Here is a 22066-nt window from a genome sequence, read left to right as displayed (position 1 = left end):
GGCCCGAGGGAAACATGATTTCTTGATTAGTGTTATTACTAGTATCGTGTATTTTTTTCCCGTTTGTGGAAAAATGTCCTGATTTCTAACACTAGCCTCCGCCAAGTTTTCATAGTCCTAATGATTTTCGTGCCACGATAGCTTGGAGTTCCACTCGGTAGTTGACCTCGTGGGACTTTGAAGCAGTCTTAGTCGCTGGAGTGGAAAATTCCATTCGACTTAATAGATGGAGATAACTTCTTCTCGTTTGGCTGCAGCTGAAGATGTCTTCATTGGGACAGCGTACTTGACCCGGCAGATGATGAAGTCTTGATCAGATGGATGAGAGAGAGAGAGAGATGTCTTCATTTGGAGTGCGTACTTGACCTGGCAAATGATCAAGTCTTGATCAGATGGACGTGGCGGAGAGGGAGAGAGGGAGACTGTGCCTAGTCTTCGCATGTCATTACTCAGAAATCTGCACAAGTCGTGATACATTGCACATCTCCCTCAATAAAACGGAGCCTCTTCCAAGATTGCAAAGTGCAACTTTCTCACTCCGTCTCAGATGGCTTCATTCACATCTTTCATATTCTCTGTCATGCTAACACTGACTCTTTTAACAGTTAGCTTTGATACAACAGGTCCGTCTCTCTCTCTCTCTAAAAAGATTATCCAATGGTTTCATTTCGTCACTAAGATGATGGATCAAATCTTTTTTACTTCTCAACGGACTATAAGGTCTACTCATTCTTATCTCGTGATTCTGTGTGCGTGTTCTCGTGTCGTGTTTTCTTCTTTCACAACAAGGGTCTCTGCGGTATGAGTTATATAAGCAAGGTAGCCACTCACATGCATGGTGACATACAGAGATTACGCTGACTTGTCCTCTCGTTTGAGCAATTATAAGGGGAAGTAATGCATGGCATCTTTCTTCATGGTTCACGATAGATTTACGTGCTTAATATGTTATGCATATCTAAGTAGAATGGAGTCAAACCAGCCCGCGGACGTATCTTGTGGCCCTGAAATGGATTCTCATCAAAGCTGATGATTGTAATCTATGCATCACTAATGCTGATCAATTCAGTTCAAATTTCAAAGAGGCATGGGATGGAATGGTATATAGACAGGCAGTTCCCTATTCTACCCATACCCCAATGAAGAAACCTCTCAAAAAAGTAGGCTTACCAAACTATTTGAATTGACCTCGCCTGAAGTCATAGCTGGTAAGGTCACAAAACTAAGCTTCATTTATATTAGAAGTACAAGATCTTAAACCTGCTTTGACAGTATGAAATACCACTTTTCCATTCAATAATCATAAGTTTGAAACCGTATGAAAGACCATTTTTCGTTTCAACAACTTTCATTCAACTAAAGATGTTAGATCTTGCAAGCTTTTCTTTCACATAGTAAGAAGAGTCTAGAATTATGTTGAAGCAATAACTCTTCTGTCCATTCCATGCAGGTGCTCAAATAGGGGTTTGCTATGGAATGCAAGGCAGCAACTTGCCTTTGCGGCCAGATGTGGTTGCGCTCTACAACCAGCGCAATATCCGCAGGATGCGGCTCTATGACCCAGACCAGCCCGCTCTCCAAGCCCTTAGAGGCACCAACATTGAGCTCATGCTGGGCCTTCCCAATGACTACCTCCGAAGGATTGCCTCTAGCCAAGCCGAAGCAGACACTTGGGTCCAAAACAATGTGAAGAACTATGGCAATGTCAAGTTCAGGTACATAGCAGTTGGCAATGAAGTGCAGCCTTCTTCTCAAGATGCCCAGTTTCTCGTCCCCGCCATGCGAAACATCCAGACTGCCATCTCGAACGCCGGACTCGGGGCCCAGATCAAGGTCTCCACAGCTGTGGACACGGGCATCTTAGGAGAATCGTTTCCCCCATCGAAGGGCACACTTAAGCCCGATTACAGACCGCTTCTAGATCCTATAATCCAATTCCTAGTCAACAACAAGTCCCCTTTGCTTGTCAACCACTATCCGTACATCAGCTACAAGGATAATCCCCAGGAACGCCTCGACTATGCTCTGTTCACGGCGAACTCAGTCGTGGTGTCGGATGGATCACTTGGGTACCGGAACTTGTTTGACGCAATTCTAGATGCTGTTTACTCTGCACTAGAGAAAGCCGGTGGGGGGTCCCTAGAAGTGGTTGTGTCGGAGAGCGGTTGGCCATCTGCTGGCGGGAAGGCAACGTCCATTGACAACGCGAGAATCTACAACTCGAATTTGATTCAGCACGTGAAGCAAGGGACTCCCAAGAAGCCTGGAAAGCCGATCGAAACTTACATATTTGCTATGTTCGACGAGGACCAGAAGACCCCGGAGTATGAGAAACATTGGGGGCTCTTTTTCCCCAATAGACAGCCAAAATACCCTATTAATTTCAACTAATGGGTACACACCGACTTGTATTAAGGAATAAGGGCACACCTATCGTGAGCTCAATGATGTTAAAATAAGAGAGTTGCTGCAGTATGTAGCATGCGAAAACAGGAAAGAAGAGAAAATGGCAATCGCAATAAATCACGAAAGTCATATAATTCTTCCTCTAACGCATATGACAGAGTGCTCATTTTGAGTATTTAGTTAAGAAAGTTTATCCTCGACACCCATCACACATGATCAACTATTAGTTAACAGGTGAATGTTCATAATCATAAACTTCGATATTAATGGATTCCAACCCCCAAAAACATAATTTGATAACTGTAACATAGGTATAACGCACAGCATCTTGTTTCAGGACGATCCTCTATTACAAGACTAAGAATAGTGGTCCATCTGTGGCTGCATGGAAACTCAGCTTGATATTAGGAGTCCACACTCCACAGTGTAGCAGGCTAGATTTTTTCCTATCGCCGTCCTTACATTCGAAAAGGCGTCGTTCCAAAAGCTTGTAGGGTGTGCGAATGGAAACAAAATTGCCTAGCTGCACTGATGGAAATTGGTTCTGCCGTTTGATGAATTGATATTACACTAAGCTTGGAGGAGTTAGAACTCAATTACGAATGATTGCAAGGATTTTACTCTTCAGGCATCGAAATGGGTTATGTATTGTGATCGAGGTTATCATGAATGGGTAACCAGCACGACATAATCAACAATTTATTATTCTATACATTCTCTATAAGAGCTAGACACATTTGTACATGAGAACACTGTCCTTTATCAGGTGGCTTTTTTTCACTGTACATCGTACGCTTTTAAGAACTTCAATCGACTTCACTGTGTACGTCGTGATTCTCCATCCTTATCCAAACTTAATAGAGAAAGGGTGTTGATTTATCTCAATAATTCTCGCGCCTCTAGCCCAATTGCCATAGCCACCATACCCAGTATGCCTGGCAAAGCATAGCCACAGCTTCTTGTAGGGGCAGCACCAGTCCAATCCATGGTTGTGTCCAACAAATACTGCCTGCCATCGTGACAAAAAATTACACTTTTACTCATATCAGATTGAAATAACGAATGTTTATAAAAAATTCAAGTATCTCAAACTTAATGCATGAAAGTGGCGGCATATGCTTCCACTGGGTGTAAAAGAAGTTTGACAAGCAAGTTTCTCTTTTTCTTAAGAAAGCACTGAAGACCAAACCGGAGCAACTTGTGTATAGCCACATGCATTTATATCTGGAGCAAGAATGTGCAGACCGGGAAAAAAAATGCAAAGAAGAAACCAGGCAAGTCTTGGAAAGTGGTTGAAGCATTTAGCGTTGCCGCTTTTTTTTTTTTGTGTTTTCAATGGCTGTCTTGCTTAAAGATAATACTTGCATGTTGACAAAGCCTAGAAACCAAGGTGATAAAAGCAGCTCAGCAGATGATCGTCAAAGTATCAATGAACAAACCAATTTGTGGCATTAATTACCTTGACAGAAGGCCGCTTTTCAAGAATTTCCATGATCCCTGCTTCAGCTTCTTGAGAAGCAACTGTCTCCTTGTTGATCGAGCCCACACAAGGCTTACGTACACCGATCCATGGAGCCACCTTTTCGTAAGCTTTACTAGGTATATGCCAAAATATCAACTCTGGTACCCTGTGCCACGTGATAAATTGTTTTTCACAAGAAAACTGAAGAAAGAGTTTATAGATATTCTAACCAACATCGAATTGCTCACTCGTTATACAGTTTCTCCATCTTTTTATTGAGAAAAAAGGAAAAAAATTTCTTTGCAACAGAAATAGGATTATCAGTGTTCGTGATTGCTTCTTCCTCGAAACCAGGGAAAATTAACTGTATAAGTTCAGTTTATGAGTAATAGTAATAGGTGCATACGAAATAAATAAAAGTTCTGCCATCATTTCTTTGTACCTTGAATCTGGGTTGATCTGTAGAGATCGGTTATTGAACCATTCAGATTGGGCTTTTGATATTACTTCTGGATAGGATCCACCGCCAGAATCGAGAAAGTAAAGGTACGCTACAGGGGACTAAGGATTATCCGTTGTCGAGAACTGAAGGACGTAATTGGATATATATGCTTGGCCAAAGATCCTCTGGACCCTTACTAGAATAGGACAGTGCATTCTGCTCTATCTCATTCTTCATGAGCTACAAACGCTGTGCTCCTCTGAAGCTGCAATCTCCTAATCACACACGGAAAAATCATGTATAAATACGACCAACACATAAATCACGTATCTGCAAGACGAGATCATTTTTCGAGTTAATTCGACTCCAAGACTGTAGGTGCCGTGCAACTTTATATCTAATTATATACTGTACTATCAATTCTTTCTGCTTCTTTTGTTCATGCGATGACTCCATCAAGCTAGCTATAACATCAATGTGAAGATATCCCAGTCCATGAACTTGCGTTCTGGCTATTAGAAACATTTGCAGTTAAATGTAAGCATTGTTGACTTTAACATACGTAAGCAAACCTCGATGTTTACCTGAAAATGATGAATTTGCAACAGGGCAGTGAATCAAAGGAATGCCTGGGGCTGAAAACCACTCCAATGGCCACACAAACGGTGCATCGTCATGGTTTCCAAAGACACTAGCAAAGGGAATGCCCCTCGATCTTGTTGGAGATAGAGCTGGATCCCAGTACGAACTTGCATTTGCTATCGGAATGTTATTTGCCGTTATGACATCTCCAAGATATACAACAAAATCTGCAACGCAATTCAATGTGTCTCGTCAGAATGTGGATCAGACTAAAGACAGGTCCCCATTTCAAAGAGCTTCCCGGGCAAAGTAGCAGGCTGAGTTTGTCGCAAAACGCACGAATTAAAGCCCTGCACTAAACTTAGCAGGTTGGAAGCTGATTCACGGAATAGCAGCAGCATGAGCTAAAATTTGAAGACCTTAAGTCCTATGAATTAGTGGCAGTGTCCTAATTTTTTCAAAAGAAGAACAACCATTTCTCCCTTTCTCCTGATGGTTTATATCCTAAACAAAATCAGAACAATCACACGGATAATAGAAAAATCGATACACGAGTTTACCCAGATTCACTCCAGAATAGGGCTACGTCTTGCAAAAGGATTCCACTATGATATTTAGGTTTACAATCACAACTACTTGTCACAATGATCTCTCATACAAGTACAATATATAGAACTTAAAATGGGCCCAAAATCCAAGCCCATTTGAATCCGTTTGATCCCACAACAAACGAGTCAGCTTAAAACACAAGCCTAAAAGAAAAAAACCGATTTGCTCCGATATTCCATCCGTTGGGGTCACATATCGTCGGTTCATATTTCGATTTCCCTAAGCTCACGTGGGCATGCTTGGTATGAGAAATAAGGTCTCCAAAGTATTCGCCAACTCCAAGGTCTCCATCGTTTCCAACTTCAGTCCAGATCACCATCAACGCGCACAAACCAAACCACAGGTCATTTGCGACCCACCACATAACGCCCTCTTCTTGGATATTCGATCTCCTTACGACCCGCATTCAACTGTTTCGAGCTCGCCCCCCACAGCACACTCAAATTCTCAAGGCACGAGTCCAATGAACTATCCTCGCAATTCCCGGGATCCGGGCGGTCCACGACACTCGCCGAATCACTGGCCGAGCCAAGCACGAAGCGAAACGCGCTACAAGAAAAACGAAACCCAATCCAAGCAAGCGCTTACCGGGAACCTCATCGTCGAGCACGGTGGACATGACCTGGACGGAGTTGACGTCCTGGCGGGGCCCCCAGTCCGTCCAGGCGTCCTCCCCGAAGTGCAAATCGGCGAACAGGGCGATCTTGAACGGCGACCTCTGCCTCGCCGGGAGGCGCTTCTCCGGCGACGCCCGGCCCCTGAACTTCTCCCGGTAGTAGTCACCGGCACAGCCGGGCGTGCCGGGATCGGATCCGACCGCCGAAGGCGAGATCGGACGCAGGTTCAGGAACAGCAGAAATGCGAAGGAGAGGATCAAGCCTCGAGCCGCCGGCGGCGATACGGCCATTGGGTCATCGGAGAGAGGAGAGAAGCAGAGCTCCCGGCGATCGGCGATCGTCGACGTAATGTTCAGGGGGGAAGTGTAATAGAGAATCGCCGTTCTTTACATGCTCACGTACGAAAAAACCGAATATGCGAAACCTTTTAGGAGTATCTAAGCTTTAGATGTTCAGCTCTTTTTGCGTTTTTTAATGTCCTCCGTTGTCGTCTCGTCCGAGGATGTTAAAGCCCAAGGATTTTCGATCATTATTGCGGTCCCATTCATCACGCCCAATCACTTTTATTAGTAGGTCTCCTTTTATTAGTGTTCTAGCAGAAAACGACCGATTCGGGATTTATTACCCGATACTTTCTCTAACTCTTTCATGCTCTTTCTCTTTCTCTTTTTTTAATGAAATCTTTATGAATGTGCTTGAATCGTCCTGTTCACGTGCATCAGGTGTACAAATATGGAGTTCGCTAATTTCGAACCGATCAACTTGATTGCACATGCGATGTCTTTCGTAGTTGTCGAGCCTCGTGCGGGATTCTGCATCACGCTGATCCGACGACGGCTTGATGTTTCTTTAGATTCACACGAGAGTCGGGTACACGCAAACGTTTGCTTCCTCCGTGGGCCTGATCCGACCGCGACGGGCCCGTACGAGCCGGGTCTGCCCATTGGCCCGGCCCGAGAGACAACTCGGCACATGATGCTCAGCCCGAGCCCGCCATCTAGTGATCCCTCGCAGGAGCGCAGGCCCAAGCTGGTACACGTTCGAGGCGTCGGAGGTTGGAGAGCTCCGTCGTTCTCGTTCTCGTTCTCGTTCTCCTGCACTGCACTGCGCTCTCAGTGCACTCCAAACGATCGAGAGGAAGCTTCAGCTGACAATCTTTTCAGGTTCTCTTCCTGTCTCACCCCACGTAGCAGGGCATTTTGTTGGTGCGCCAGGATTTCCTGAACCTTCGTGCGTTCCTCCCCTGTGCAGTTTCTGCTTCCTCCTCCCCGATTTGCTCTTGAAAATGATGGGTTTTGGGTGGCTGAATCTCTTATCAGCTTCCGTCTCATTGTTAAGGGGTCGTCTGTTTCGCTTGGGTTCTGCTTGATATGTGGTTTTCTTTTCACTAGCAACGCGCGCCTGGAGTGTTGATTCGAGTTGGCTCGGTATCGAGTCGATTGCCTAGCGTTCTTGAATTCGGTACGGCCGTTCAAGAAACCCTTGAAGCAGCTTTTGGGTGTTTTTGTTTTCCTCTCCGGTTGTGATGAGCGCCTCGTTTTGAACCTTGTCTTGTCAGCTGTCATGGGTGTTGAAGAGGATCTCGAAGATTTGAATGCCCTCGCGGAGTCTACTGATGCCGCTGTGGATAGTCAGGCTCTGGCTTCTGCCGTCGATGGCGTTACCCTTCAACCCACCCTGCCCAGCCTTCCGCCCGCAATCCCGCCTCCCGCTGCGCCTCCGGTTGCTCCTGTTCCTGCAGTTCCTCCGGTCCTTCGACCTCTGGCGCCTCTGCCCATCCGCCCTCCCGTTTTCAGGCCTCAGGCCTCCTTCACCCAAGAAAGAAGAGGCTGGAAGCAGTAGTGACTCGGAATCGGACGATGATGACGCAGGGCGTGCAGGCGCTGTTCCCGGGTCGACCGTGGAGTATGAGATTACAGAAGAGAGCAGGCTGGTGCGGGAGCGGCATGAAAAGGCAATGCAAGATCTGATGATGAAGCGCCGCGGTGCTGCTCTGGCGGTGCCCACTAATGATAAGGCTGTGCGTGCCCATCTTCGCCGGCTCGGAGAAACTTATGACCCTCTTTGGGGAAAGAGAAATGGAAAGGCGGGACCGGCTGCGAATGCTTATGGCTAAATTAGATACTGAAGGACAGCTCGAGAAGCTCATGAAAGACCATGAGGATGAGGAGGCTGCTGCTTCCGCTGCACCGGAGGATGTCGAGGAAGAGATGCTTCAGTATCCATTCTATACCGAACGTTCTAAAGCTCTTTTGGATGCTAGAATAGATATTGCAAAATTTTCGATCGCGAGGGCTGCACTGCGTCTTGAACGTGCAAGAAGGAGAAGGGACGGCCCCGATGAGGATGTGGATGCAGAGATAGATTGGGAATTGAAAAAGGCAGAGAGCTTGTCCTTGCATTGCAGTGAGATTGGTGATGATCGACCACTGTTAGGCTGCTCTTTCTCCCACGATGGAAAGCTGCTTGCCACATGGTAATTTACTTATCTTCTCCTTGATGCACGCGTGTTAGAGTGCATAAGTATCCCTGTTCATTTACTTAATGGATTTCAATGGGCCTATATATATAATCTCCCTCTAGTAGTTGCATTTACTCATTTGTTGGAAGTAGAGGATTTTTCTCAAATTAGTGCTATGTACTTTTTCCACGGGATCAGTATTATTTATTAATATGTTCCGGCAGTGCAAATTTCTATGAATTAATTGATGGAGCATATAGCGTCCTCTATTATGTTTTTGTTAGGCTCTCAAAATTTGGAAGGGAGCAGAAGTATGACAGGATTTGCTCATTACGATATTGTTCTGATTTGTAGGTGTTAGAGTAATTAAATATTAAACTATGCCTTCATCTAACAGCTTAAGCTTTTAAAACAGTTGGCAATGGTTTTACCAAAATCTCATATGGTATCAGAGCTGGTGGTCCTGAGTTCCAATCTTTCCAGGCCCCATTTGTCTCCCCAATTAAATATGTCCACGCTTAGTACTAGGCAAAAAGACCAAACTAAGCATGGAGGAGAGTGTTAAAGTAATTAAATATTAAACTACGCCTTCATCTAACAGCTTAAGCTTTTAGAACAGTTGGCAGTGGTTCTACCAAAATCTCACGACAGGGAAAGCTGATCTATTTGAATATTTGTGTGAATGATTACGTAAACAAGATCTTCAAGATGGAGTTTTTTTTTTCTTAACTGTATTTATGAGAATGTTTGGACTTTCAGAGTGTTGTTTTTATTAGTTGACGGAATTCAGTTTCTAACTTAAGATTGTTTGTACAGAGAATTTTCTTGCACTATGATTTTCCAATAGTATTTATCTCTAATTATCTGTTTGACATTTACTTTTGGGCGGCAATTTCACTGGCCAACTGGTCTTCGGGTTTGCGAGGAAGTGGTGAAAAATAAGTTGGCACCCGTTAAGAAGAAAGCTGAACTAGGAATCATGTTTGGAAAGGGTTTTTGCTTGGAATCTGAGGTCTTAGAATTGGCCTGTGATCATGGGATTATCTGGAAAGAAGGATCCACACACAACATATACGGGAAGGTTTTCTGTGCTAAACATGAAGCGGAAGAATATCTGGCTCAAAATGACGGGGTCCTTCAAAAGATAATCATGATATTGAGGAGTCCTTCAAAAGGTTTTCAATGCACTTGTTCATATAAGAAAAGCGAAAAGTTAACCACAACAAACACCTCGAGTACAAGGAGCCTGATAGAGTTATCCTTTTGTCGTGGGTATGCACACGTGTGAAGAGAGTGCGAGCGCATTACTTAGAGAGTTTTACATCCGTTACGGAATTCGGTTTCCACATGCAATTGTAAGGATAAGCTCGTTACTATAGCTTGACTACTGTGTAAGCGGGCACGAAACCGAAGGGCTGCCGTGTCCCAAGGGAAACATGATTTCTTGATTAGTGTTATTACTAGCATCGTGTTTTTTTTTCCCATTCGTGGAAAAATGTCCTGATTTCTAGCACTAGCCACCGCCAACTTTTCAAAGTCCTAATGATTTTCATGCCACGATAGCTTGGAGTTCCAGTCGGTAGTAGACCTCGTGGGACTTCGAATTAGTCTTAGTCGCTGGAGGGGAAAATTCCATTAGCCTTTACAGATGGAGATCACTCCAAAGATGTCTCCATTGGGATTGCGTACTGGACCTGGCAGACCATGAAGTCTTGATCACATGGATGAGAGAGAGAGAGAGATATGTCTTCATTTGGGGTGCGCACTTGACCTGGCAAATGATCAAGTCTTGATCAGATGGACGTGGCGAGGAGAAGGAGAGAGGGAGACTGCTTAGTCTTCACGTGCCATTACTTAGAAATCTGCACAAGTAGTGATACAATGCACATCTCCCTATATAAAAAGGAGCATCTTCCGAGATTGCAAACTGCAACTTTCTCGCTCCGTCTCAAATGGCTTCATTCACATCTTCCATATTCTCTGTCATGCTAACACTGGCTCTTTTAGCAGCTAATTTTGATACAACAGGCTCGTCTCTCTCTCTCTCTCTCTGGAAAGATCATCCAATGATTTCATTTCGTTAGTAAGATAATGAATATAATCTTTTTTACTTCTTAATGGACTATAATGTCTACTCATTCGTATCACGTGATCTTTCGTGCGTGTTCTCGTGCTGTGTTTTCTCCTTTCATAACTAGGATCTCCGAGGTAGCTAGATAAGTTATATAAGCAAGTTGAGACTCGCATTCATGGTGACATATAGAGATTACACCGACCTGTCCTCACGGTTGAGCAATTACAAAGGGAAGTAATGCATGGCATCTTTCTTTGTGGTGATAGATTTATGTGCTGATTATGTTATGCATAGAATAGAGCCGATCCAGCCCGCGGACGTATCTTGTGGCCCTGAAATGGAATCTCATCAAAGCTGATGATTGTAATCTATGCATCACTAATGCTGATAAATCCAGTTCAAATATCAAAGATGCACGGGATGGAATGGTATATAGATGGGCGGTTTACTATTCTACCCTTAGCCCAAATGAAGCAAATTTACGGAAGAATTTCTATAAATCATGAAATATATAAGGGAAAATCTGTGCCCTCTCAAAAAAGTAGCCTTACCAAAATATTTGAATTTTTTTTTTGGTCGGAAAAACTATTTGAATTGACCATGCCTGAAGTCATAGCTGGTAAGGTCACAAAACTAAGCTTCATTTGTATTAGAAGTACAAGATCTTAAACCTGCTTTGACAGTATGAAAGACCACTTATCCCTTCAACAACTTTCATTCAACTAACGATGTTAGATCTTGCAAGCTTTTCTTTCACATAGTAAGAAGAGTCTAGAATACGTTGAAGCAATAACTCTTCTGTCCATTCCATGCAGGTGCTCAAATAGGGGTTTGCTATGGAATGCTCGGCAGCAACTTGCCTTCGCGGCCAGACGTGGTTGCGCTCTACAACCAGCGCAATATCCGCAGGATGCGGCTCTATGGCCCGGACCAGCCCGCTCTCCAAGCCCTTAGAGGCACCAACAGTGAGCTCATGCTGGGCCTTCCCAATGAGGACCTCCAAAGGATTGCCTCTAGCCAAACCAATGCAAACACTTGGGTCCAAAACAATGTGAAGAACTATGGCAATGTCAAGTTCAGGTACATAGCAGTTGGCAATGAAGTGCAGCCTTCTTCTCAAAATGCCCAGTTTCTCGTCCCTGCCATGCGAAACATCCAGACTGCCATCTCGAACGCCGGACTCGGGGCCCAGATCAAGGTTTCCACAGCTGTGGACACGATCATCTTAGGAGAATCGTCTCCTCCATCGAAGGGCACACTTAAGTCCGATCACAGACCGCTTCTAGATCCTATAATCCAATTCCTAGTCAACAACAAGTCCCCTTTGCTTGTCAACCTCTATCCGTACTTCAGCTATGCGAACAATCCCCAGGAACGCCTTGACTATGCTCTGTTCACGGCGAACTCGGTCGTGGTGCAAGATGGACCACTTGGGTACCGGAACTTGTTTGACGCAATTCTAGATGCTGTTTACTCTGCACTAGAGAAAGCCGGTGGGGGGTCCCTAGAAGTGGTTGTGTCGGAGAGCGGTTGGCCATCTGCTGGCGGGAAGGCAACGTCCATTGACAACGCGAGAATCTACAACTCGAATTTGATTCAGCACGTGAAGCAAGGGACTCCCAAGAAGCCTGGAAAGCCAATCGAAACTTACATATTTGCTATGTTCGACGAGGACCAGAAGACCCCGGAGCTTGAGAAACATTGGGGGCTCTTTTTCCCCAATAGACAGCCAAAATACCCTATTAATTTCAACTAATGGGTACACACCGACTTGTATTAAGGAATAAGGGCACACCTATCGTGAGCTCAATGATGTTAAAATAAGAGAGTTGCTGCAGTATGTAACATGCAAAAACAGGAAAGAAGAGAAAATGGCAATCGCAATAAATCACGAAAGTCTCATATAATTCTTCCTCTAACGCATATGACAGATTGCTCATTTTGAGTATTTAGTTAAGAAAGTTTATCCTCGACACCCATCACACATGATCAACTATTAGTTAAACAAGTGAATGTTAATAATCATAAACTTCGATATTAATGGATTCCAACCTCCAAAAGCATAATTTGATAGCTGTAACGCAGGTATAACGCACAGCATCTTGTTTCAGGACAACCCTCTATTACAAGACAAAGAATAGTGGTCGATCTGTGGCTGCATGGAAACTCAGTTTGATATTAGGAGTCCACACTGCACAGCGCAGCAGGCTAGATTTTTTCCTATCACCGTCCTTGGTCGATCTGTGGCTGCATGGAAACTCAGTTTGATATTAGGAGTCCACACTCCACAGTGCAGCAGGCTAGATTTTTTCCCATCACCGTCCTTACATTGGAAAGGGCGTAGTTCTAGAAGCTCGTAGGGTGTGCGAATGGAAACAAAATTGCCTAGCTGCACTGATGGAAATTTGTTCTGCCGTTTGATGAATTGATATTACACTAAGCTTGGAGGAGTTAGAACTCAATTACAAATGATTGCAAGGATTTTACTCTTCAGGCATCGAAATGGGTTATATATTGTGATCGAGGTTATCGTGAATGGGTAACCAGCAAGATATAATCAACAATTTATTATTCTATACATTCTCTATAAGAGCTAGACACATTTGTACATGAGAATACTGTCCTTTATCACGTGGCTTTTTTTCTCACTGTACACCGAACGCTTTTAAGAACTCAAATGGACTTCACTGTGTACGTCGTGATTCTCCATCCTTATCCAAGACTTGATAGAGAAAGGGTGTTGATTTATCTCAATAATTCTCGCGCCTCTAGCCCAATTGCCATAGCCACCATACCCAGTATGCCTGGCAAAGCATAGCCACAGCTTCTTGTAGGGGCAGCACCAGTCCAATCCATGGTTGTGTCCAACAAATACTGCCTGCCATCGTGACAAAAAATTACACTTTTACTCATATCAGATTGAAATAACGAATGTTTATCAAAGATTCAAGTATCTCAAACTTAATGCATGAAAGTGGCGGCATATGCTTCCACTGGGTGTAAAAGAAGTTTGACAAGCAAGTTTCTCTTTTCTTAAGAAAGCACTCAAGACCAAACGGGAGTAACTTGTGTATAGCCACATGCATTTATATCTGGAGCAAGAATGTGCAGACCGGGAAAAAAAAAATGCAAAGAAGAAACCAGGCAAGTCTTGGAAAGTGGTTGAAGCATCTAGCGTTGCCGCTTTTTTTTTTTTTTTGTTTCAATGGCTGTCTTGCTTAAAGATAATACTTGCATGTTGACAAAGCCTAAAAACCAAGGTGATAAAAGCAGCTCAGCAGATGATCGTCAAAGTATCAATGAACAAACCAATTTGTGGCATTAATTACCTTGACAGAAGGCCGCTTTTCAAGAATTTCCATTATCCCTGCTTCAGCTTCTTGAGAAGCAACTGTCTCCTTGTTGATCGAGCCCACACAAGGCTTACGTACACCGATCCATGGAGCCACCTTTTCGTAAGCTTTACTAGGTATATGCCAAAATATCAACTCTGGTACCCTGTGCCACGTGATAAATTGTTTTTCCCAACAAAACTGGAGAAAGAGTTTATACATATTCTAACCAACATCGAATTGCTCACTCGTTATACAGTTTCTCCATCTTTTTATAAAGAAAAAAAGAAAAAAATTTCTTTGCAACAGAAATATGATTATCAGCGTTCGCGATTGCTTCTTCCTGGAAACCAGGGAAAATTAACTGGATAAGTTCAGTTTATGAGTAATAGTAATAGGTGCATACGAAATAAATAAAAGTTCTGCCATCATTTCTTTGTACCTTGAATCTGGGTTGATCTGTAGAGATCGGTTATTGAACCATTCGGATTGGGCTTTTGATATTACTTCTGGATAGGATCCACCACCAGAATCGAGAAAGTAAAGGTACGCTACAGGGGACTGAGGATTATCCGTTATCGAGATCTGAAGGACGTAATTGGATATGCTTGGCCAAAGATCCTCTGGACCCTTACTAGAATAGGACAGTGCATTCTGCTCTATCTCATTCTTCATGAGCTGCAAACGCTGTGTTCCTCTGAAGCTGCAATCTCCTAATCACACACGGAAAAATCACGCATAAATACGACCAACACATAAATCACGTATCTGCAAGACGAGATCATTTTTCGAGTTAATTCGACTCCAAGACTGTAGGCGCCGTGCAACTTTATATCTAATTATTTACTATACTAGCAATTCTTTCTGCTTCTTTTGTTCATGCGATGACTCCATCAAGCTAGCTATCACATCGATGTGAAGATATCCCAGTCCATGATCTTGCGTTCAGGCTATTAGAAACATTTGCAGTTTAATGTAAGCATTGCCGACTTTAACATACGTAAGCAAACCTCGATGTTTACCTGAAAATGATGAATTTGCAACAGGGCAGTGAATCAAAGGAATGCCTGGGGCTGAAAACCACTCCAATGGCCACACAAACGGTGCATCGTCATGGTTTCCAAAGACACTGGCAAAGGGAATTCCCCTCGATCTTGTTGGAGATAGAGCTTGATCCCAGTACGAGCTTGCATTTGCTATCGGAATGTTATTTGCCGTAATGACATCTCCAAGATACACAACAAAATCTGCAACGCAATTCAATGTGTCTTGTCAGAATGTGGATCAGACAAAAGACAGGTCCCTATTTTAAAGAGCTTCCTGGGCAAAGTATCAGGCAAGTCTGTCGCAAAACGCACGAATTAAAGCCCTGCACAAAACTTAGCAGGTTGGAAGCTGATTCACGGAAATAGCAGCAGCAAGAGCTAAAATTTGAAGATCCTAAGGCCTATGAATTATTAGCAGCGTCCTAATTTTTGTCAAAAGTCGAAAAATTTTTGCCCTCTCTCTATTGTTTCCAACTTCAGTCCAGATCACCATTAACGCGCATCAACCGCAGGTCTAGGTCATTCGCCATTCACCCAGTGATGGCCTCTTCTTCGATATTCGATCTCTTTACGACCCGCATTCTACTGTTTTGAGCTCGCCCACCACAGCACACTCAAATTCTCAAAGCACGAGTCCAATGAACTATCCTTGCAAATTCCCGGGATCTGGGCTGTCCACTACACTCGCCAAATCACTGGCCGAGCCAAGCACGAAGCGAAACGCGCTAGAAGAAAAACGAAACCCAATCCGAACAAGCACTTACCAGGAACCTCATCGTCGAGCACGGTGGACATGACCTGGACGGAGTTGACGTCCTGGCGGGGCCCCCAGTCCGTCCAGGCGTCCTCCCCGAAGTGCAAATCGGCGAACAGGGCGATCTTGAACGGCGACCCCTGCCTCGCCGGGAGGCGCTTCTCCGGCGACGCCCGGCGCCTGAACTTCTCCTGGTAGTAGTCGCCGTCACAGCCGGGCGCGCCGGAATCGGATCCGACCTTCGTAGGCGAGATCGGACGCAGGTTCAGGAACAGCAGAAATGTGAAGGAAAGGATCAAGGCTCGAACCGCCGCCGGCGATACGGCCATTGGGTCGTCGGAGAGAGGAGAGAAGCAGAGCTCCCGGCGAGCGGCGATCGTCGGCGTAATGTTCAGGGGGGAAGTGTAATAGAGAATCGCCGTTCTTTAGAAGCTCACGCACGAAAAAACCGAATATGCTAAACCTTTTAGGAGTATCTAAGCTTAGATTTTTTAACTTTTTGCGTTTTTTAGTGTCCTCCGTCGTCGTTTCGTCCTAGGATGTTTTTTGCCAGTTCCCGGCGAAAGATAAAATTTTCTGAGAAAATGACACACAATCCCTAAAATTTAGTTTATTGTGCAAGGTCATTCTCAAAATTTTTGATTTGTTTGCCGTGACCTTGAATTTCGATCCAATGTTCAATATGATCCTTGAACTTATAAAGATTTTCGTATTGTTTATAGACTACATTGACACATTAGGCCAAAATTCAGAATCGACATTGCACATTAAATACAAATTTAGGAACCATTTGTGCTATATAACCCAATGTCTTTTTCCCTTGACGAGCCAAAAGCGGCGACCAACTCTAGCAGCTAGAGGATCATGCCTGCTATGGAATATCCGATTAGAGGTTACACCCTTTGAGTGGAGAGACCCCAAAAGACCGAAGCATCAAGATTTTCGATTATCGCGGCCGCATTCATCATGTCAATCGCTTTATTAGTGTTCTCGCAAAAAAAAAAATTGAGTTGAGATCATCACCCGCTACTTTCAACTCTTTTATGCTCTCTTATATTTTATAACACGTGCGTTCGAATTCTCGATTTGACTAACCTTCGCGAATGCTTTTAAATCACCTTATTCACGTGCATCAAAGTATGCTGCGATTTAAATGTGAAATTCGCTGCTTTCAAAACTGATCAACTTGATCACACATATGATGTCTTTCGTAGGCTTTAAGATCCACACGAGAGTCAGGCGCATGCAAATGCGGTCTAATTCCCAAAAAAAAGCATTAACTTTACCATGAGTAACAATTCTGACCTGAACTTTTTTTTTGTCTCATAAAAAATCACAAACTTTCACTTAAATCAAAAATTTGGCCCGAATAATTTGAAAATTTCACATCACGGGGGCCAGATTTGAGACTCGAGTAAAATTTTGTATTTTTTATCGAGATAAAGAAAAGTTCGGGGTCAGAATTATCACTCAAAGTATAGTTGGTACGGTTTTTTTTTTTTGTTTTGGAACCAGCCCTGCAATTGTTGCTTCCTTCGTGGGCCTGATCGGACCTCGACAGGCCCCTACAAGCCGGATCTACATGTTCGTTTTGAGTAGATAAGAGTTTATCCGACCCGAGCCCCCCACCAATGACCTGGCCCGGCCTGAACTACAACTTCGCATAGAATGCCCAGCCCGAGCCCGCCATCTGATGATCCCTCGCGGAAGCGCAGAGAGCCCAAGGTGGTATACGTTCGAGGCGTCGGAGGTTGGAGAGCTCCGTCGTTCTCGTTCTCGTTCTCCTGCACTGCACTGCGCTCTCAGCGCACTACGATCGAGAGGAAGCTTCAGCTGACAATCTTTTGAGGTTCTCTCCCTCTCTCTCTCTCACGTAGCAGGGCATTTTGTTGCTGCGCGAGGATTTCCTGAACCTTGGTGCGTTCCTCCCCCGTGCAGCTTCCGCTTCCTCCTCCCCGATTTTGCTCTTGAAAAAGACGGGTTTTGGGTGGCTGAATCTCTTACCAGCTTCCGTCTTATTGTTAGGGCGTCGTGTGTATTTGCTTGGGTTCTGCTTGATGCGTGGTTTTTTTTTTTTGTTTACTAGCAACGCGCGCGCGCGCCTGGAAGTGTTGATTCGAGTTGGACCTGTATCGAGTCGATTGCCTAGCGCTCTTGAATTCGGTACGGCCGTCGAAGAAACCCTTGAAGCAGCTTTTTGGGTGTTTTTTTTTTTTTTGTTTTTCTTCCTTTCCAGTTGTGATGAGCGCCTCGTTTTGAACCTTGTCTTCTCAGCTGTCATGGGTGTTGAAGAGGATCTCGAAGATTTGAATGCCCTCGCGGAGTCTACCGATGCCGCTGTGGATAGTCAGGCTCTGGCTTCTGCTGTCGATAGTGTTACCCTTCAACCGATTCTTCCGCCCGCAATCCCGCCTCCCGCGGTGCCTCAGGTGGCTCCTGTTCCTGCAGTTCCTCCGGTCCTTCGACCCCTGGCGCCTCTGCCCATCCGCCCTCCCGTTTTCAGGCCTCCTGCGCCCAAGAAAGAAGAGGCTGGAAGCAGTAGCGGCTCGGACTCTGACGATGATGACGCGGGGCGTGCGGGCGCTGTTCCTGGGTCGACCGCGGAGTATGAGATTACAGAGGAGAGCAGGCTGGTGCGGGAGCGGCATGAGAAGGCAATGCAGGATCTGATGATGAAGCGGCGCGGTGCTGCTCTGGCGGTGCCTACTAATGATAAGGCTGTACGTGCCCGTCTTCGCCGGCTCGGAGAACCTATGACCCTCTTTGGGGAAAGAGAGATGGAAAGGCGGGACCGGCTGCGGATGCTTATGGCTAAATTAGATGCTGAAGGACAGCTCGAGAAGCTCATGAAAGCCCATGAGGATGAGGAGGCTGCTGCTTCCGCTGCTCCGGAGGATGTCGAGGAAGAGATGCTTCAGTATCCATTCTATACCGAAGGATCTAAAGCTCTTTTGGATGCTAGAATAGATATTGCAAAATTTTCGATCGCGAGGGCTGCACTGCGTCTTGAACGTGCAAGAAGGAGAAGGGATGACCCTGATGAGGATGTGGATGCAGAGATAGATTGGGCATTGAAAAAGGCAGAGAGCTTGTCCTTGCATTGCAGTGAGATTGGTGATGATCGACCTCTTTCAGGCTGCTCTTTCTCCCATGATGGAAAGCTGCTTGCCACATGGTAATTTGCTTATCTTCTCCTTGATGCATGCGTGTTAGAGTGCATAAGTGCTTATTTGAATCTTGGAAGCTCTTTGTCCACCCGCCAGGACCACATTTCAACCAACCAAATTGCCTCTCGAGGGATGAAATCTCATTGACTTTATGTGATAGCTGTACACCCTGATCATGCTGAGTAGTGTTGAGCATGACTTCGTTATGCATTTTCATTATGAATTAGGAATCAGGCTTTCCAAATAATATTTCATGGGTAGACTTGAACATTAGCGATTGACTTTGCAATTGTATGAGAATCACTTAGCTTAGCTTTTTCTGCTTCTGCTAGTTCCATGAGTGGAGTTGCTAAGTTATGGGACACATGTCGCATGCCTCAAGTGAATAAAGTGTCCACATTGAAGGGTCACACAGAACGTGCTACTGATGTGGCCTTTTCTCCGGTGCAAAATCTTATAGCAACTGCTTCTGCTGACCGGACTGCAAAGTTATGGAATACTGAAGGAACTATCTTGAAGACTTTTGAGGGGCATCTGGATCGCCTTGGTCGTATTGCATTTCATCCATCAGGGAAGTACGTGGGCACAACTAGCTTTGACAAGACATGGAGGTTGTGGGATATAGAAAGTGGTGAGGAACTACTTCTTCAAGAAGGCCATAGTAGAAGTGTTTATGGGATAGACTTCAACCAGGATGGATCCTTAGTGGCATCTTGTGGACTGGATGCTCTTGCACGTGTTTGGGACCTCCGCACCGGTAGAAGCATCCTTGCTTTGGAAGGACATGTTAAGCCAGTGAGTCTCTGGAATTGTTACTGACTTATGCTTGGCTGCCAATATATTGTCATCTGTTGATTTTTATACCTCTTCCATACACTTTTCAGATTCTGGGAATCAGCTTTTCACCCAATGGATATCATTTAGCCACCGGTGGTGAAGATAATACCTGTCGTATTTGGGATTTAAGAAAGAAAAAGTCATTGTATGTTATTCCTGCTCATGCAAATCTTATATCGGAAGTGAAATTTGAGCCTCAAGAAGGATACTTTCTGGTTACTGCGTCATATGATACTACGGCAAAGGTATCTAGATTGGCTTTCCACCCTTTAATTATATTGCTGTAGAAAAACCTGTTCTTGTTTTTATAACTTTTGCCGTCTGCATGTGATTAGGTCTGGTCGGCCCGAGACTTTAAGCCGGTGAAAACTTTGTCAGTGCATGAAGCCAAAATAACATCAGTGGATATCACCGCGGGTAAGTTTCTTCACTCCTATGCAAGCATAACATAGTTATGATTCTCTTGGATTTATGGTTTTGAGGGTAGATTATGCAAAACTTTGTGCAATATGATAAGTGCTCTACTCACTTAGTCGGGAAATTTTGACGTGGCTGAGCATGCAAGATATGTGCCATAAGATGAACCGAGCCTCTGTATGGTTCCATGGTATTCGCTCTGTCAATTTGAGGATACCTACTTTCAGGACAATCTTTCCGGAAGTAAATCAAATTATCCAGTTTTTAGTTCATTTCTTTAGCAAATAGGTTCTTAAACATTTGGATTGTCGCAAAACCAAGAAAAACAATCGCAAAGCACTAAGTTTCAAGAGATGAAGTGGGTGGGATGGGAACAATATGCAACAACTATTGTGGTTAGTGGTTATTTGGCAGTCTATACAATTTTTTAGTCTATGCCCAGCACCCACACTGAAGAAAAAAAGAAAAAATGTTTATATGATGGCCAGATTAGATGGTACGAGGTGATGGTGGTTGAGCATGACTTAGCAACATTTGGGGGTGGCGCTGTATATTGTTCGTATTGATTGGTGTTTGAAGTTTCAGTAGATAAATTGATAGGTTAGGTGCTCTGAAACCCCGTGGTTTCAGAGAAAAAAGCATTTATATTCTGTTGTGACTTACTTTTGATTGTTGTGATGAGTATTCTTTTTCAATGTCTTAATTGGCCAGTAATGCATGATTATGATCCTTGAATTTTGATCAGCCCTGGTGATGTGGGAACCAAATATTTGCTATTATTGTCATGTGTGTACTTATGAGCTGGTGAATAGGTAAATATATTCAAAAGCAAATGTCATGATCCTGTGGATCGCAGGCTGACATTGGCGACTATTGTGATCTAGAAATACTGTCAAGTGCATCTGTGAGAACTCTGATTGCTCAGTTGTTACAAAGCCTTTTGGAACTTACTGTAATGCGGATGTTTCTTAAACTGGTTACTCCATAGTATTCAGTAATTGGCATTGGGAAATTGTTGGTATTGTGATGACAAACTGATTTATCCCCCCAAGGATAGAGAAAACAGAGCATTTCACTGTTGAATTATGTCAGTTGAGATTGTATTTCCTCCCTCAATGTGGATTCCTCTTGACCTGCTAACTGCTCATGAATGTACTTTTTGTGCAGATGCAAGTCATATCGTTACAGTGTCACATGACAGAACAATTAAGCTTTGGACTAGTACCGACGACATGAAGGAACGGGCCATGGATGTCGACTAAATTCGGTTTCAGTTAGCATGTACTATTTTGGGGGGAGCACTGAAATTGATCCTGTCGAGAGTTTGTAAACATTTTGGCAGATCTGAGGCATCATATTTAGCAACTTTATTTTCCACGTTTAAAAGCGTTTCTAGCTTGCTTGTACCATAGTTTTTGATTGGGTGCCCCGAATATATTTACCCAAATATCTTAGCAGTAGTTTCTGCCCCTTTCTATATTTTGACCCTGTGATGCAAGGAACGTTCTGATGTGGAGTGTATTATGTCTTAGGAACAAGCAGAAGACACTTTATAAGGTACCGCTTCCTCATTTCCATACCAATCGTTATAGCCATAGAACAAAAAAGAAAATTGCATCTTTCACTTATATATTGCATTGCATTGTTCATTGGAACTCATTAGGAAATTTAGTTTGTTAAAAATTCCAAATTTGCTTGCGCTCCTACGGTGAAAAGTTATACCGACTTGTAGATTTAATGTAGCAAGAGACGATAATTGAAAAAATATGGGATAAGTGTATTGAAAGTCTTAAAATTTGTCATCAAAGTGCAATTGAGTCATAAAACTTTTAAAAAGTGCAATTAAGTCCTAAAACTTGT

General features: G+C 44.0%; 4 protein-coding genes, 1 long non-coding RNA gene and 1 pseudogene across 10 annotated transcripts; 4 read left to right on the top strand and 2 right to left on the bottom strand.

The window, feature by feature from the left end:
- Positions 1–464: 464 nt before the first annotated feature.
- LOC115667462 (glucan endo-1,3-beta-glucosidase, basic isoform-like) lies at positions 465–2531 on the top strand. Its single transcript, XM_030589038.2, has 2 exons — positions 465–623; positions 1451–2531. The coding sequence occupies exons 1-2, from the start codon at positions 548–550 to the stop codon at positions 2389–2391; spliced, it is 1017 nt and encodes a 338-aa protein (XP_030444898.2). The 5' UTR covers positions 465–547; the 3' UTR covers positions 2392–2531.
- A 490-nt stretch (positions 2532–3021) lies between these two features.
- Positions 3022–6554, bottom strand: LOC115668350 (probable inactive purple acid phosphatase 16; annotated as a pseudogene).
- A 521-nt stretch (positions 6555–7075) lies between these two features.
- On the top strand, positions 7076–21538 carry LOC115674773 (U4/U6 small nuclear ribonucleoprotein PRP4-like protein). 5 transcript variants are annotated; one of them, XM_056302976.1, is made up of 7 exons: positions 7076–7281; positions 17872–17948; positions 18060–18960; positions 19285–19747; positions 19837–20034; positions 20125–20206; positions 21374–21538. In XM_056302976.1, the coding sequence occupies exons 1-7, from the start codon at positions 7091–7093 to the stop codon at positions 21466–21468; spliced, it is 2007 nt and encodes a 668-aa protein (XP_056158951.1). In that variant the 5' UTR covers positions 7076–7090; the 3' UTR covers positions 21469–21538. The 5 variants fall into 5 exon arrangements, with proteins under 5 accessions (XP_056158951.1, XP_056158952.1, XP_056158954.1 ...); XM_056302977.1 differs by having other exon boundaries at positions 7251–7348; positions 21374–21530; XM_056302978.1 differs by lacking the exon at positions 7076–7281 and adding an exon at positions 17568–17634 and having other exon boundaries at positions 21374–21530.
- On the top strand, positions 8601–9379 carry LOC130134936 (uncharacterized). Its single transcript, XR_008814458.1, has 2 exons — positions 8601–8933; positions 9231–9379. It is a non-coding gene; the product is annotated as an uncharacterized LOC130134936 (long non-coding RNA).
- On the top strand, positions 10464–12572 carry LOC130134935 (glucan endo-1,3-beta-glucosidase, basic isoform-like). The gene is made up of 2 exons (XM_056302983.1): positions 10464–10607; positions 11469–12572. Exons 1-2 carry the CDS (start codon positions 10532–10534, stop codon positions 12407–12409), a joined length of 1017 nt encoding a protein of 338 aa, XP_056158958.1. The 5' UTR covers positions 10464–10531; the 3' UTR covers positions 12410–12572.
- LOC115669346 (probable inactive purple acid phosphatase 16) lies at positions 13135–16224 on the bottom strand. Of its 2 annotated transcripts, none has more exons than XM_056302982.1 (5): positions 15796–16224; positions 15008–15232; positions 14428–14695; positions 13983–14151; positions 13135–13531 (listed from the first exon to the last, which is right to left on the bottom strand). In XM_056302982.1, the coding sequence occupies exons 1-5, from the start codon at positions 16112–16114 to the stop codon at positions 13319–13321; spliced, it is 1194 nt and encodes a 397-aa protein (XP_056158957.1). In that variant the 5' UTR covers positions 16115–16224; the 3' UTR covers positions 13135–13318. The 2 variants fall into 2 exon arrangements, with proteins under 2 accessions (XP_056158957.1, XP_056158956.1); XM_056302981.1 differs by having other exon boundaries at positions 14428–14698; positions 15796–16221.
- Positions 21539–22066: the final 528 nt, after the last annotated feature.

The sequence above is a fragment of the Syzygium oleosum genome, unplaced genomic scaffold, assembly GCF_021117445.2.
Source record: "Syzygium oleosum isolate NSW1041296 unplaced genomic scaffold, Sole_v2.1 Sole_v2.25, whole genome shotgun sequence".
Taxonomy (NCBI): Eukaryota; Viridiplantae; Streptophyta; class Magnoliopsida; order Myrtales; family Myrtaceae; genus Syzygium; species Syzygium oleosum.
This window is presented reverse-complemented; position numbering and strand designations above follow the sequence as displayed.